This window comes from Camponotus vicinus, unplaced genomic scaffold (assembly GCF_025532165.1).
Source record: "Camponotus vicinus isolate PSW18456_S1 unplaced genomic scaffold, iyCamVici1.0 SCAF_5, whole genome shotgun sequence".
NCBI lineage: Eukaryota > Metazoa > Arthropoda > Insecta > Hymenoptera > Formicidae > Camponotus > Camponotus vicinus.
The window spans coordinates 15,071,681-15,086,143 of NW_028141977.1; the positions used below are offsets into that span (position 1 = coordinate 15,071,681).

The 14,463-nt window shown below is 35.7% G+C and overlaps 1 protein-coding gene across 1 annotated transcript; it reads left to right on the forward strand.

Moving 5' to 3' along the window:
- Window positions 1-764: 764 nt before the first annotated feature.
- On the forward strand, window positions 765-10,327 carry LOC145971396 (fatty acid synthase-like). The gene is made up of 8 exons (XM_083099003.1): window positions 765-1,445; window positions 2,100-2,199; window positions 2,284-2,628; window positions 3,313-6,461; window positions 6,658-7,123; window positions 7,263-7,605; window positions 7,726-9,212; window positions 9,617-10,327. Exons 2-8 carry the CDS (start codon window positions 2,154-2,156, stop codon window positions 10,018-10,020), a joined length of 6,240 nt encoding a protein of 2,079 aa, XP_082955129.1. The 5' UTR covers window positions 765-1,445; window positions 2,100-2,153; the 3' UTR covers window positions 10,021-10,327.
- The last annotated feature ends 4,136 nt before the right edge of the window (window positions 10,328-14,463 follow it).

Below are 14,463 nucleotides of genomic sequence, written 5' to 3' on the forward strand. Positions count from 1 at the left end.
TTTATTAAATATTTCTTATTAAAAATAAAAAAAATATATTTACAATTATTATTAGAAACAGCACATTTCATTTAAGTTCTTTTCTTAATAAATTTTTGATAAACAATTAGCGACGACTGAAACTTTTTACATGTTTACACTCGAGGACATCAAGTGGGAATAACGAAAGAAGTATAAAAGAGGGACGCAACTTCTCGTATTTGGTGCTCTGTATATGATTTTGTTCAATATTTGTTTTATAAAAGTCTTCATATCTACAAATTTTGCGATTGTATAAGAGTTTAGTAAATAAACTAGTGACGTTTTTTTGTTCGCTTAAATTTAGAATTAATATAACCAAATTAAAGAAATTATCACTAACAAAAAGCTTGATCGCCATTCGATACAGGGATGGGAAAGTTACTTTTTAAAAGTAACTAGTTACCGTTACTGTTATTTTAAAAGTAACGATTCGTTACTTTTCTCGTTACATTTAATGCTAAAACAAGATAAAAGTAAAAAAAAACTATTTGTTAGCTTCTTGACAGGGCTTCTTCCAACCACCGTATACGTGTCAGTGTCCATCAAAAGATTTTCGATTTCTCTAACGTATTTGTCTTTGTCTAAAGCAACTGTGACATTACCTTTGTCTGCGCGAGTCAAAATTAGATTTTTATTGTCATTAAGAAACTTTTTTGTAGCTAATGTTAGTCTATTCAGAGTCTCATCAAATTCATCTCTGTCAACTGAGTAAAAAGGTAAATTGTTGATAATATTTAACGATCGATTTCGAATAGCTAATTGATTGACCGCAGGAAGCTTTCTTATGTTGTTCTCAAAACTTTTGATGAACTCCATAGTTAGCATGTCATTGTTATGTATTGGAAGACTGAAATTCTCACCCAGCTGTAACAAAGATTGTACATCCTTCGGGATGATAATGGACGATAAATTAACAAACCATTTTATTTTCCACACATGGTTTTACCGCCTTAAAAAACACCTTTTTAAATCAGATTCTTTAGCGAATAATACCCAAGTCATAAATACAAATGATCCCATTACGTATTTCACGATACTACACAAAGTTGTTTTGATCATGCTTTTAATTGGGATGACGTTCAGATTTTAGATCGGGAACCATTTTTGAGTAAAAGATTGATTTCTGAAATGCTATATATCAAAAGGCAAAAAAATGGTCTAAATTTGCAAACGGATACTGAACGTTTACCAGAAATTTATTTAAACATTGTCAACAACTTGCCAAAAATTTAACACAGTTTTCTGTCGTAACAAATAGGTCTGCGACTTTGCATATGTGTACATTTATACATTATTTGACTTGCTTTACCGTTTGTAAATAAGTCACATCTATTATCGTTAAAGACTAGTCGATCTTTGTCTTTGGAGATGTTGAGTTGTCTCCATTCGCCTCCTCGGCTCGTCATTGTCTTCGATGCCTGGAAGTAAGTCTTATTTTCGTAGTTTTAACTTCTTATCTTTTTAATTTTTATTTCTTCTTGACTCTATGTTCAGTTTATATTTATTTAAATTATTTTTTAAAAAATTGACAAAAATTTTTTCAATCTTAATTTTTCATGTTTAATTTTAGTACTTATTTCTATTTTTGTTCACATTAGTTTACACTATTTATTTAACTTATTTCAATTTTTTGTTCTTTATTTTTACATAATTTTTTTTTTCTTTGATAAATTTGACTGGTTTTATTACAGACATTTATTATTACTTTAGGCGGCACCCCTTGTAATTGACTCCGATATAAAATACTTTTGTTATTATTTTTTTATCACATCATCACATTTGCGCTCAAGATGACCCAAAAATAGGGTCGAAACGTTCGCTATCCTTTCTTTGTAATTTGTTCCATACTTATTTGATTGTATAATAAATAACTGTGTTATAACATCGACACTCGACTCGTATTGCCATTAAAACTGATTTGTTTAATTTTATATTTCGAGTCTTATACCTTTTATTAATTGTAATTATGATAGAAACTTCAATAAAAAAATAAAGATATAGAATTAACGTAATTCAATTCCATTAAAACAATTATATGTGTAAGCTAAAATTAGAAGAAAGAATTTTTATTTTTACAGAGAAGTAAAAAAGTTAGTTTAGTCTGAGGAAACTCGAAATAATTGAAGATCAAGATGCCTTGTTATTTTGAAGGTGACATTGTCATTGCGGGCATTTCAGGTAATTGTATCGATCTCAAGTGGTTATGATACAACATCAATTTTATTATAAGATGGTTATTTGTAATATCAATATTTTTCCTAGGCCGTCTGCCTGAATCGTCAAACATTGAAGAATTTAAGGAAAATTTAATAAAAGGAACGGACATGGTCACTGAGGACGAGCGACGTTGGAAACCGGGCCTTTACGGTTTACCTTCTAGATTTGGTAAACTTAAAAATATTCACAGTTTCGATGCCTCTTTCTTCAAGATACCTCCTAAACAAGCGCATGTAATGGATCCACAACTTCGAATGATGTTGGAAGTGACATTTGAGGCACTGATTGACGCTGGTGTCAATCCTTCTACCTTGAAAAAATCGCATACCGGTGTTTTCATTGGTATTTCCGCTTCCGATGCGAACAATTTTTGGAAAAAAAAAGCGGACGGTAAGTACATTTTGAAAACTTATCGTGAAAATTTTCGCCCGTTAAAATCATATTACAAAACAATATTCTTAAATAGTTAAACCAATTCATAAATATTTAATCTTACAAATGTAAGAAACAAGATTGAAAATTTGCAATAAATAATATTATAAAGAGATATTATAAAGAGATACTATAAAGAGATATTATTTAGTTAAATCAGTTTCTAAATATTTAATCTTAAAAATGTATGAAATATACGAAAAATACGTGAAAATAATAAATTCTTTATATTGAAATATTTTACACGACTAAAAAAGTATATGTAAGATTTTGAAATAAATTTGATTTGAACAAATCATTTGACTGAAATTTAAGTGTTCTTGTAGCAAAAACTGAAATATTGATGAATTGTATGTATTATAATGTAATATATATTATATGTATATATGTGTGTGTGTGCATGTATATATATATATATATGTTACAATATAATATTATATAATATTTAGAGTAGAAGAGAGAAACTCTGATATCTCGATCGCTACAGCATTATTAAAGTAACAATTTGACTGAGTTCTCCCATCATGTTTACTTTACATAAATTAATAAAATTAACTAATATCATAAAATATCAGAAAATATCAATAAGTTGTGTTTTGAGTAAGCCATAAAAATTATCGTATGCAAATTATCTCTTTGCAGGACAAGAATGGCTTGGAAGTAGCATAGCAATGATGGCAAACAGAATCTCTTACACCTTCGATTTAATTGGACCCAGCTTTTCGGTGGATACACTCTGTTCTTCATCTTTGACTGCTATGCATCAGGCAGTCGTGGCGATACGCACTGGCGAATGCGACGCAGCGATCGTCGGCGGGTTGAATCTCGTGCTTGATCCGATTCACAGTCTTCATTATCATCAAAAGAATATGCTATCCATAGAAGGCAAATGTAAATCATTCGATATCTCAGCTGACGGTTACGCGAGATCCGAAGGAGTGGTCGCAATATACCTGCAGAAAATGACAGACGCGCGCAGAGTATATGCCACAGTAGTGAACACAGCGATAAACACGGATGGCTACAAGCCCGAAGGTATCATGTATCCGAGTGGTGACATGCAATACTTGATGTTGCAGAAAATATACAATGAGGTGAATATCGATCCCAAAGACGTAGTTTACGTGGAGGCGCATGGTAGCGGTACCAGAGCGGGCGATCCCGAGGAGCTCGGTGCTATCGATAAGTTATTTTGCAAAAACAGGAAGACACCGCTGTTAATCGGCTCGGTTAAATCAAATATGGGACACGCAGAACCTACCAGTGGATTGTGCGCGATCGCCAAGGTGCTGATTGCGATGGAAACCGGTGTGATTCCGGCGAATCTGCATTTTGCTACTCCAAATCCAAAGATTCCCGCGTTGACCGAGGGACGTATTCGCGTAATCGACAAAGCTACGCCATGGAACGGCGGTCTTGTGGGTATCAATTCATTTGGCGCCGGTGGTACTAATTCTCACGTCATTTTGCGCAGCAATTCGAAGGTAAAGACATCATTGGATACCGTCGAGCCGCGGTTGCCCAAGCTGGTCGCCGTATCGGGCCGTACAAAAGAAGCTGTACAGGTATTACTGAACAAAGCAAACGAGTATCGGCAAGACAATGAGTTTTTATCTCTACTGTACTCCGTGCACAGTGATAACTTATCGAATCACAACATTCGTGGCTATGAAATACTCGCTTATGATAGTACGCGCGAGATTGTCGAGGCGAATTATAACGAGAAACGTCCAATTTGGTTTATATTTTCCGGTATGAATGCTCAATGGCCGGGCATGGGACGTGAATTGCTTAATATCGAAACGTGCCAGCGTAGTCTACAGCGATGCGCGGATGTATTAAAGGAACACGATGTTGATCTAATGAATATTATCATTAACGGTACCGATGAAACATATGAGAACGTAATGGTTGCTACCATGTCAATCGTGGCCATTCAAATCGCTCTCGTCGATATGTTAATATTTATGGGTGTGCGACCAGACGGTATAATTGGACACTCCCTTGGTGAAATAAGTTGCTCGTATGCCGATGGCGCGTTTACCCTAGAACAAACGATTTTGACAGCCTATTATAGAGGCAAGTCGATCGTAGAATCCGATTTGGAACCAGGCGCTATGGCGGTGGTAAACTTGAAATGGGAGGAAGTCAAGAAGATGTGTTTGACCGATATCGCTCCAGCCTGTCATAATTCCGCCGATTTGGTTACCATTTCTGGCTCACCCGTTTCTGTGAAAAAGTTCGTAGAAGAGTTGAAGAGCAAAAATATATTTGCCAAAATGATCAATTGCTGTGGCGTTGCTTATCACAGCAAATACATTGTTCCAGTTAAATCCAAATTTCGCGCTTCTCTCGATATGATTGTGCCAAAGCCAAAGCAAAGATCTAGCAGATGGATTTCTAGTTCGGTACCCGAGGCCGCATGGGATAGCCCACTCGCACAATTATGTTCACCGGAGTATCACGTGAACAATATGCTGTCACCTGTGCTTTTTCAAGAGGCGATCGCGTATATCCCGAAGAATGCAATAACTATCGAAATCGCGCCACATTGTTTGCTACAGACAATCCTACGTAAATCGCTACCATCGACGGTAACTAATATCAATCTTCAAAAGCGGAATCATTCAAATAATTCGATCCTTTTACTATCTAATGTGGGAAAGATGTACATAGCCGGCGCACAACCTGACATCTCCAAACTGTATCCATCAGCCAATTTTCCCGTCAGTCGTGGAACACCGATGATCGGATCTCTGGTCAAGTGGGATCACTCTGCTACATGGACGGTGCCCGATTTGAAGCATCAGTCGAAAGAGTCATCTGGAGAGCATGTTGTAGAGATAAATTTATCAAGAAAAACAGACGAATATCTAATGGGGCACAAAATCGACGGGCGATTTATTTTCCCAGGCGCCGGCTTCATATTGATGGTTTGGCAAGTCTTTGCGAAACTACACGATACCGATTTCGAGCGATTATCAGTAATCTTTGAGAACGTATGGTTTCAGCGCATTACCTTCTTACCGGAGAATAAAACAATCAAATTTTTCATAAAACTTTTCGAAGGAAAGGGAGATTTTGAGATCGTCGAAGCGAATACGATTGTAGCCAGCGGCAACATCCGCGCTGCTGAGACTATTGAGAAAAATCAGCTGAACTCATCGCTTCCGATTTCGCCGACTGAGCTTTTATTGAATAACGAGGACATTTATAAGGAATTGAGATTACGTGGATATGAATACAATGGTTTTTTCAAGGGAATAAAAACCTGCGACAATTCTTTCACCATTGGCGAGTTGCATTGGTTTAACGAATGGTCTTCTTACATGGATACTATGTTTCAATTTAAAATATTATCCAACGATCGGAGATTAATGTATGGCTCAAAGATTCCTTACGCTCTGATCGATCCCGTTCTTCATAAACGATTGGTCAATGAGTTACCAAAGGATGGCGGATTGCCGATATATTACTATAAAAATGTCAATATCGTCAGATCGGGCGGTATTGAACTAAGAGGCATAAAACCTATCACACCTTCGCGACAGCAGAAGAGTAGACCCAAATATGAACGTTACGTTTTCGTACCATACGAAAACTCGAGCAGCTTGGTCTTGAAAGATCCAAAGACAGAAAAGATTCACATACTTACTGCACTGTTACAAACTGTATGTGAAAACATAACGACATCGAGAATCAAGGCCGTGGAAGTTGCGGATAATCGAGCCGCAGAAAGACTTTTGGCGCCCCTTGTACACGATATTCTTTCTTGCGAACCCTTAGTCACCGTAAGTACTCACTACATTGTAATGACTATCGTCGACTTAAAGAAGTGAACAGAAATCTTACATAAATAATTTCGAGCAATTTATAGCATAAGATACACATTTTTTAAATACATACATATAAAATTTTCATAAATGCGCAAATTTTGTTATATAAGAAACCCTTGAACCAATCCTTCAATTACTTCTATCGTTTTAGGTTGATTTACAAGTAGCCGTCAGTTCCGCGTCCGATTATACGACAAGTTTCAATCAAGCGGACATGAATATTAATGTAATTAAGTGGGATGTGAACGATACATTCCCAGCTCAGAATATGCACCTCATCATAGCAGCGGAAGTTCTCTCTGGCCGATCTTGCATCGTTATCAAAAATCTTGCGGCTACCTTAAGTTTTAATTGTTTTATTCTTCTAGAGGAGACTGGTATATTCGACTTAAAGATTGCACTAAAGGAAGCGAATCTGATGTTAATTGGTAAACAAATCGACTCCTCGGGTAAGAGTTACTTCTTATTGAGAAAGCGAAAAGTGAGGAAAGAACCGATCCTAATAGAGATCACAGGAAACGATTTCTCATGGTTAGCAAATGCGAAAGCAGCATTGAGAAAATTCGACAGTGAAAATCAAGATGTACTTTTTGTATCTCAAAGCGAAGAATTACTTGGTACTTATACATGATTATATATAATTTTTGAAATAAAAAAATTCGTATTTAAAATTATTTATTTAAAAATTTTTTTTTCGAGCTTTATCCGAGAGTTGATCAACGAATCATTAGAGATCTTGTTCTTTTTTATTCTCAGGTCTAACCGGATTCGTACACTGCATCCGGCGGGAGGTCGCAAACGTGCGTTATATTTACATCGAGGACAGTAATGCTCCCAAATTTGATTTATTCTCGCAATTCTATGCGGAGCAATTAGAAAAAGAATTAATGGCTAACGTCTTGAAAGGAGATCAATGGGGTAGTTATCGGCATTTGCAATTAGATCAACATATCTACGTGGACGTAGTGCACGCCTATGTAGATACATTAACAATGGGAAATTTAAGTAGTTTGGAATGGATTCAAAGTCCGTTAACCTATTGTCGGACCAAATATTCAAATGCACTCTGCAATGTGTACTATGCATCATTAAATTTCAGGCAAGTTTCAAGCATCTTTTCTTGCTCTCTCCGAAATTCTCTCTAAAATTGTAATAAAAATATGTTACCACATTAATAACCCCACATTGATACGCTTGCTGATAAATTTTATATTAACAGGGATATTTTGCTGGCGACTGGTAAACTATCAACAGATGCTCTTTCATCGTTAGGGCTTGCTACAGAAGACTATGTATTAGGATTAGAGTTCTCCGGGAGGGACGCAAACGGCTGCAGAGTAATGGGTTTAACCAAATCTAGAGGTTTGGCGACCACCGTATTGCCGAATTCCGATATTCTTTGGAAAGTACCTGACAAGTGGACATTGGAGCAGGCGGCGACAATACCGGTCGCTTATATGATCAGTTACTATGCTCTGTTTGTACGAGGTCGATTGAAAGCGGGCGAAAGCGTACTGATTCACTCTGGTGCGGGTGCCGTTGCCCTAGCGGCAATTAACATTGCCCTGCATGCTGGCTGCACCGTCTTTGCCACTGTCGGCACAGAGGAAAAACGATTCTATCTCAAGAAGACCTTTTCGCAATTGACCGACAAGCACATTGGCAATTCTCGAGATACGAGTTTTGAACAGCTGATATTGGACGAAACCCGAGGACGTGGAGTCGATGTGGTATTGAACTCGTTGTCAGAAGAGAAACTGCATGCCAGCGTACGATGCCTCGCGAAGAACGGTCGCTTCCTCGATATTGGAAAGTACGACATGTTGAATGGCAATCGCATAGATATGTCGATATTTTTAAAGAACATCTCCTACCATGGTATACTTTTAGAGATGCTGTTCGAGGATAGCGAAGATAAACGAGAAACAATTGGGCTAATCTCGGAGGGAATCGAGAATGGTGTAGTGCGTCCATTACCGACGACCGTATTTTCGAAGCAAAGCCTCGAGGAAGGATTTAGATTTATGACGGCAGGCAATCATATCGGCAAGGTATTGCTAAAGATTCGAGACGAAGAGCCACAGAAACATACGCTGCCGATGCAAAGAACGGTAGCGGCCATACCACGTACTTATATGTATCCAGACAAGTCGTATGTGTTGATCGGTGGTCTTGGAGGATTTGGTTTGGAATTGGCCAATTGGATAATCACCCGCGGCGCTAGATTCATCGTTCTCGTGTCACGTACTGGAATACGCACTGGTTATCAGATGTCACGCGTGCAACATTGGCGCAATAATGGCATCAAAGTTATCATCTCTACGGCAGACATTACAACATTTTCGGGCGCCGAATGTTTGATCGACGAGAGTAATCGGTTGGCTCCTGTGGGCGGTATATTTAACCTGGCCGTCGTTCTACGTGACGCTTTGTTTGAGAACCTGCAAGTGGTCGACTTCGAGACTGTAATCTTGCCAAAGGTCAACGGTACGAGGAATCTGGACGTGGTATCGAGAAAGTCTTGTCCATCATTGGATCTTTTCGTTGTGTTCTCGTCTATAGCGTCTGGCCGAGGCAATGCGAGTCAATCCAATTATGGTCTCGCAAATTCAGCTATAGAGAAAATCATAGAACAGAGACATATTGCTGGTTTGCCCGGTCTCGCTATTCAGTGGGGTGTTATAGGAGATGTCGGTTTATATATTGGTGAGACATTTCTCTATTTCTTTCTTTGAGATTCAATGATCTTCGATCTTTTTCGGATTTCATTGCCCTTTTTGTTTTATGAAATTCTGCCTAGAAAACTGCTTTCATTTTACTGTAAAGAAATATTCACGTAGTCAACATAATGATTTATACGACTCTTTGAGAAGATTTATTATGTTATTTATTTTTATTATTAGAAACACTAACAACTTTTATTGCAAGAAATACAGTAAAATTATAGAGGAACTACTAGTAAAAAATAATTGCAGATTTATAACGTTATTAAAATTGCAGATATATAATTTTATAATTTTATTAAAATGAAAGCACAAATTAAATATTTAAAGCGAAGAATAATCATTTTTTATATTTGATATCATTATATGGTACTCTGATTTTTACAGATACAATGCAGAATAAAAACATCGGTATAACGCGTAGTGGTATTTTACCGCAGCGTGTGTCCAGCTGTCTTGAGACCATAGACGTTTTTCTTCAACAACCGTACCCAGTAGTATCATCTACAGTGGTAGCCGAGAAACACAAATCTGTAAATAACGACGACAATATTGATCATGTTGTCCATGTCATTGCCAATATCCTTGGTATTGAAAATATCTCGATAAATATCAATGACAGCTTCGATAAACTTGGCATCGATTCGCTAAGCTATATGGAGATAAAACAAATTCTTGAAAGAGAATATGGCATCTTATTATCGTTCCGAGAGATGTATGTCTTAACGTTAAGTAAATTATTAGATGTATTAGCGAAAAGCGATGTGTCTCACGATTTTTCAACAAGTTAAAGAAGTACAAAGATGGTCGCAAATCTACAGAGAGAGATATATCCTTCAATTTTTTAAATGTTTTTTGTTTAACACTTTTCTTTCTAATATTTGAATTATAATAATGATTATATTTTAGTGTAACTTATGATGAATTGTAAAGTACTTTTAAATTAATTATATGCTTTCGTTAAAAAAATTATTTTTTTCCTTTATACATGTGTTTAATATGCATTATGAATATTTAAGTAAGTCATAAATAACGAATTTGCAATATTCAAAACAAGAGATGTCATACAGAAAAGTAAATAAAGTTACATGAATATTATATATTAATGCAAATATGTACGTAGGATGTTATTTACAAGTATAGTTTATTTAAAGCGGTATACAATATAGAATGTAGTTACAGAATTAGAGTACAGTGAGAGTACGTCTGGACTCTTCGAGCGATCGTTAAGAACTGAACTTGCCTGAACTGCATTGCTGCAATTCACACTCGTCCTTCCGTCATGTATCGTCAGTTATTAAAAAGGACATAAAATAATCTGAACGAAGCGTAGGATGTTCTAAGAACCGTGCGGGGTGTCCGAAAAGGTATACACGCGGAAGACATAACGCAGTGCGAGACGCTTCGGGTTTTAGTGCTGTGCGACCGTGCGTAATACGTGATCGGGTTGGTCAGCATATGTACTCATAAAATATCCTACATGTATGTATAAAAATATGTATAATGACAAAATATGTTGAAAAAGAATATTAGAGCTTACCAGTATATATATATATATATTACAAATCTTTCGAAAACGGCATGCAAAACTTATACAGGGTGATTCTGAACAAACGTTTGTCTTTAAAATATTAAATTCTTGAATGAATTCTAAAACGATTTTTCCTCTTGCAAAATTTTGCCCGGAGCTTAGTTTTTAAACTATAAAGGAAAATAGTTAACTACTTACGGACCGAGTACAAGAGGTAGGCAGGGACGGCGCGATATAGGCGATTACGTGGGGCGCTCGCCGCTTATTACTCCTTAGCTGTCACATCTGATTTAATTAATATTAACTATTTTGGAGACTATCTACACTACTCAAAAGAATCTAGGGAACACTTTTCATACCCTAAAAATGGGCTGTTTTCAAACCGCTGAAACTCGTCCAAAAATCATCGTAGAAAAAAAATTAAAAAAGCATTTTGAAGCATGAAGTTTCAACTTTAACGCGCTATCGGTGGTTTTTTAAAAATCTTTTATCTTCCTTATTCTGCGCTTTAAAAAGGAACACACTGTTTAATTCCTTAAAATTATGTATTTTTAATACGCTGCAACTTGATGAAAGAAATTTTTCTCGAGAAATTCAACTCAAGCTCTATAAATTACAACATTTTCTCTGTAAAATGCTTTTTTAAAAATCTTTCTACGATTTTTGTTGACCGAGTAATGCGATTTTGAAAATAAACCAGTATTTTTTAGATATGATATCGATATTCGGTGAAAAATCATCGTACATGAAAAATAAAAAAGCATTTTGAAGCTTGAAACTTCAACTTTAACGCGCTATCGTTAGATTTTTTAAATTTTTTATCTTCTTTTTTCTGCGCTTTAGAAAAGAACATTGTGTTTTTCCTTAAAATTACGTTTCTTTGACACTCTGCAGTTCGATAAAAAAATTTTTCTCAAAAAATTCAACTCAAGATCCATAAACTACAACATTTTACCTACAAAACGCTTTTTTAAAAACTTTCCTATGATTTTTTTTGACCGAGCTACATAACTTCGAAACCAATATGTAAAATGATGTATACCGCTGGCATTAGCGTTATCCAATGTGCACCACGTGGAGGTTGCCGATCGGATTTTGCATATCATGTGTAGTGTGTGTGTGTGTGTGTGTGTGTGTGTGTGCGTGTGTGTTACATAGCAGAGATAAGGACCCCGCAGTTCGTCACTCCTGCAGTATTTAATGACTCCAAACCCTCTCTGCTCTCTCTCTCTCTCTGCTCTCCCTCCCCCTCTCCCCCTCTCCCCCCTCTCTCTGTGCGTGCGTGCGTGCGTGCGTGCGTGCGTGCGTGCGTGCGTGCGTGCGTGCGTGCGTGTGTGTGTGTGTGTGTGTGTGTGTGTGTGTGTGTGTGTGTGAGTGAGTGAGTGAGTGAGTGAGTGAGTGTCAGCACGCGTGCGCGCGTGAGTGCATATGTGTTTAATAGCGTGTGTTACCTCCTCTCTGATCAATTACCGCTTGCAGACGCTGTTGCATGTTTATGCATCTTCGAAGATGCATAAACATGCAAGAGCGTCTGCAAGCGGTAATTGATCAGAGAGGAGGTAACACACGCTATTAAACACATATGCACTTACGCGCGCACGCGTGCTGGCACACACACACACACACACACACACACACACACAGAGAGAGAGAGAGGGAGCAGAGATGGGTTTGGAGTCATTAAAGACTGCAGGAGTGACGAACTGCGGGGTCCTTATCTCTGCTATGTAACACACACGCACACACACACACACACACACACTACACATGATGTGCAAAATCCGATCGGCAACCTCCACGTGGTGCACATTGAATAACGCTAATGCCGGCGGTATACATCATTTTACATATTGGTTTCGAAGTTATGTAGCTCGGTCAAAAAAATCGTAGGAAAGTTTTTAAAAAAGCGTTTTGTAGGTAAAATGTTGTAATTTATGGATCTTGAGTTGAATTTTTTGAAAAAAATTTTTTTATCGAACTGCAGAGTGTGAAAGAAACGTAATTTTAAGGAAAAACACAATGTTCTTTTCTAAAGCGCAGAAAAAAAAAGATAAAAAATTTAAAAAATCTAACGATAGCGCGTTACAGTTGAAATTTCAAGCTTCAAAATGCTTTTTTTATTTTTCATCTACAATGATTTTTCACCGAGTATCGATATCATATCTAAAAAATACTGGTTTATTTTCAAAATCGCATTACTCGGTCAACAAAAATCGTAGAAAGATTTTTAAAAAAGCATTTTACAGAGAAAATGTTGTAATTTATAGAGCTTGAGTTGAATTTCTCGAGAAAAATTTCTTTCATCCAGTTGCAGCGTGTTAAAAATACATAATTTTAAGGAACTAAACAGTGTGTTCCTTTTTAAAGCGCAGAATAAGGAAGATAAAAGATTTTTAAAAAACCACCGATAGCGCGTTAAAGTTGAAACTTCATGCTTCAAGATGCTTTTTTAATTTTTTTTCTACGATGATTTTTCGACGAGTTTCAGCGGTTTGAAAATAGCCCAATTTTTAGGGTATGAAAAGTGTTCCCTAGATTCTTTTGAGTAGTGTATAACCAAAGAAAACTTGCTTGAGTAAACTATTTTATATAGTTTAATGAAGAAAAATATATTTTCCTATATACGCAAGAATATATATATATATATATATATATATATATATATATATATATGTATATTATGTCAAGAAGGAAACTGATCTTAGAAATTTATTATTAATTACAAAGGCCTATTAATTACAAGTTCTCTCATAATAAATTCATGAAATTGGCCATTTTTGAGCCATTTTTGAACTATTTAATTACAAATTACTTAAAATCTAAAAACTAAGGAAATTATTCTATAGTTATATTCGTTTTCAGCGTCAAAAAATCAAATAGATTCATTTGCTCTGCTTTTTATAACTGACCTTCGCAGGCTTGTGTTATTAATAAATATTTTATATACTATAATTTTGTCATATTACATATTTATATATTATAACAATTATATTATTATATATCATGGCAATAATTAATTTACCCCTTTGATTGGCGCAATTCTTTTTACATAGTGGATATCTGTGAATTGCACTTTTTATGTTTTTCGGGTCGCTGATTACAAATCTGAAGACAAGTTTCAAAAATTCAAAATGATGGATCCAATATGGTAGTCAAAATTAAAACCATCAAAATATGTATAAATACGAAAAGAAACATATATTTCATAAGTTATTAGAAATCTGGTACCAATTCGAAAAATTTCAGAGCTAATCCAATACAGACCTCATAAAAAAGGAAATTTATGGAAGTGTACAGATACGAAAAATACGAATTATAAAATTAAATATTAATAGGCGATAATTTATTTATGGCAATGAACAAAAGTAGATGCACATATGCAGCAAAGGCATGATATTAATATAAGATAATTTTACAAATCGTCCGAGGGAACACATACGCATTATTATAAAAGCATATATCGTTGAACAAACTAGCAGTTTAGTACAATATAGTACATCAGCGGTTTTGTTCTACTACGACAGAATAAAAATAAGTATGCATATGTTACGTATTAATTTTAAAATTTTTATTATCGTTCATGCTTTTAAATACTTACGCTCTTTTTTAAATTTAAGTCTCTTTCCAAAAATATGATATTATCGAAAAATATGATTATAAAGTACATTCAAAACCATAAAACTTTTATTCGAAATTTTTTTGT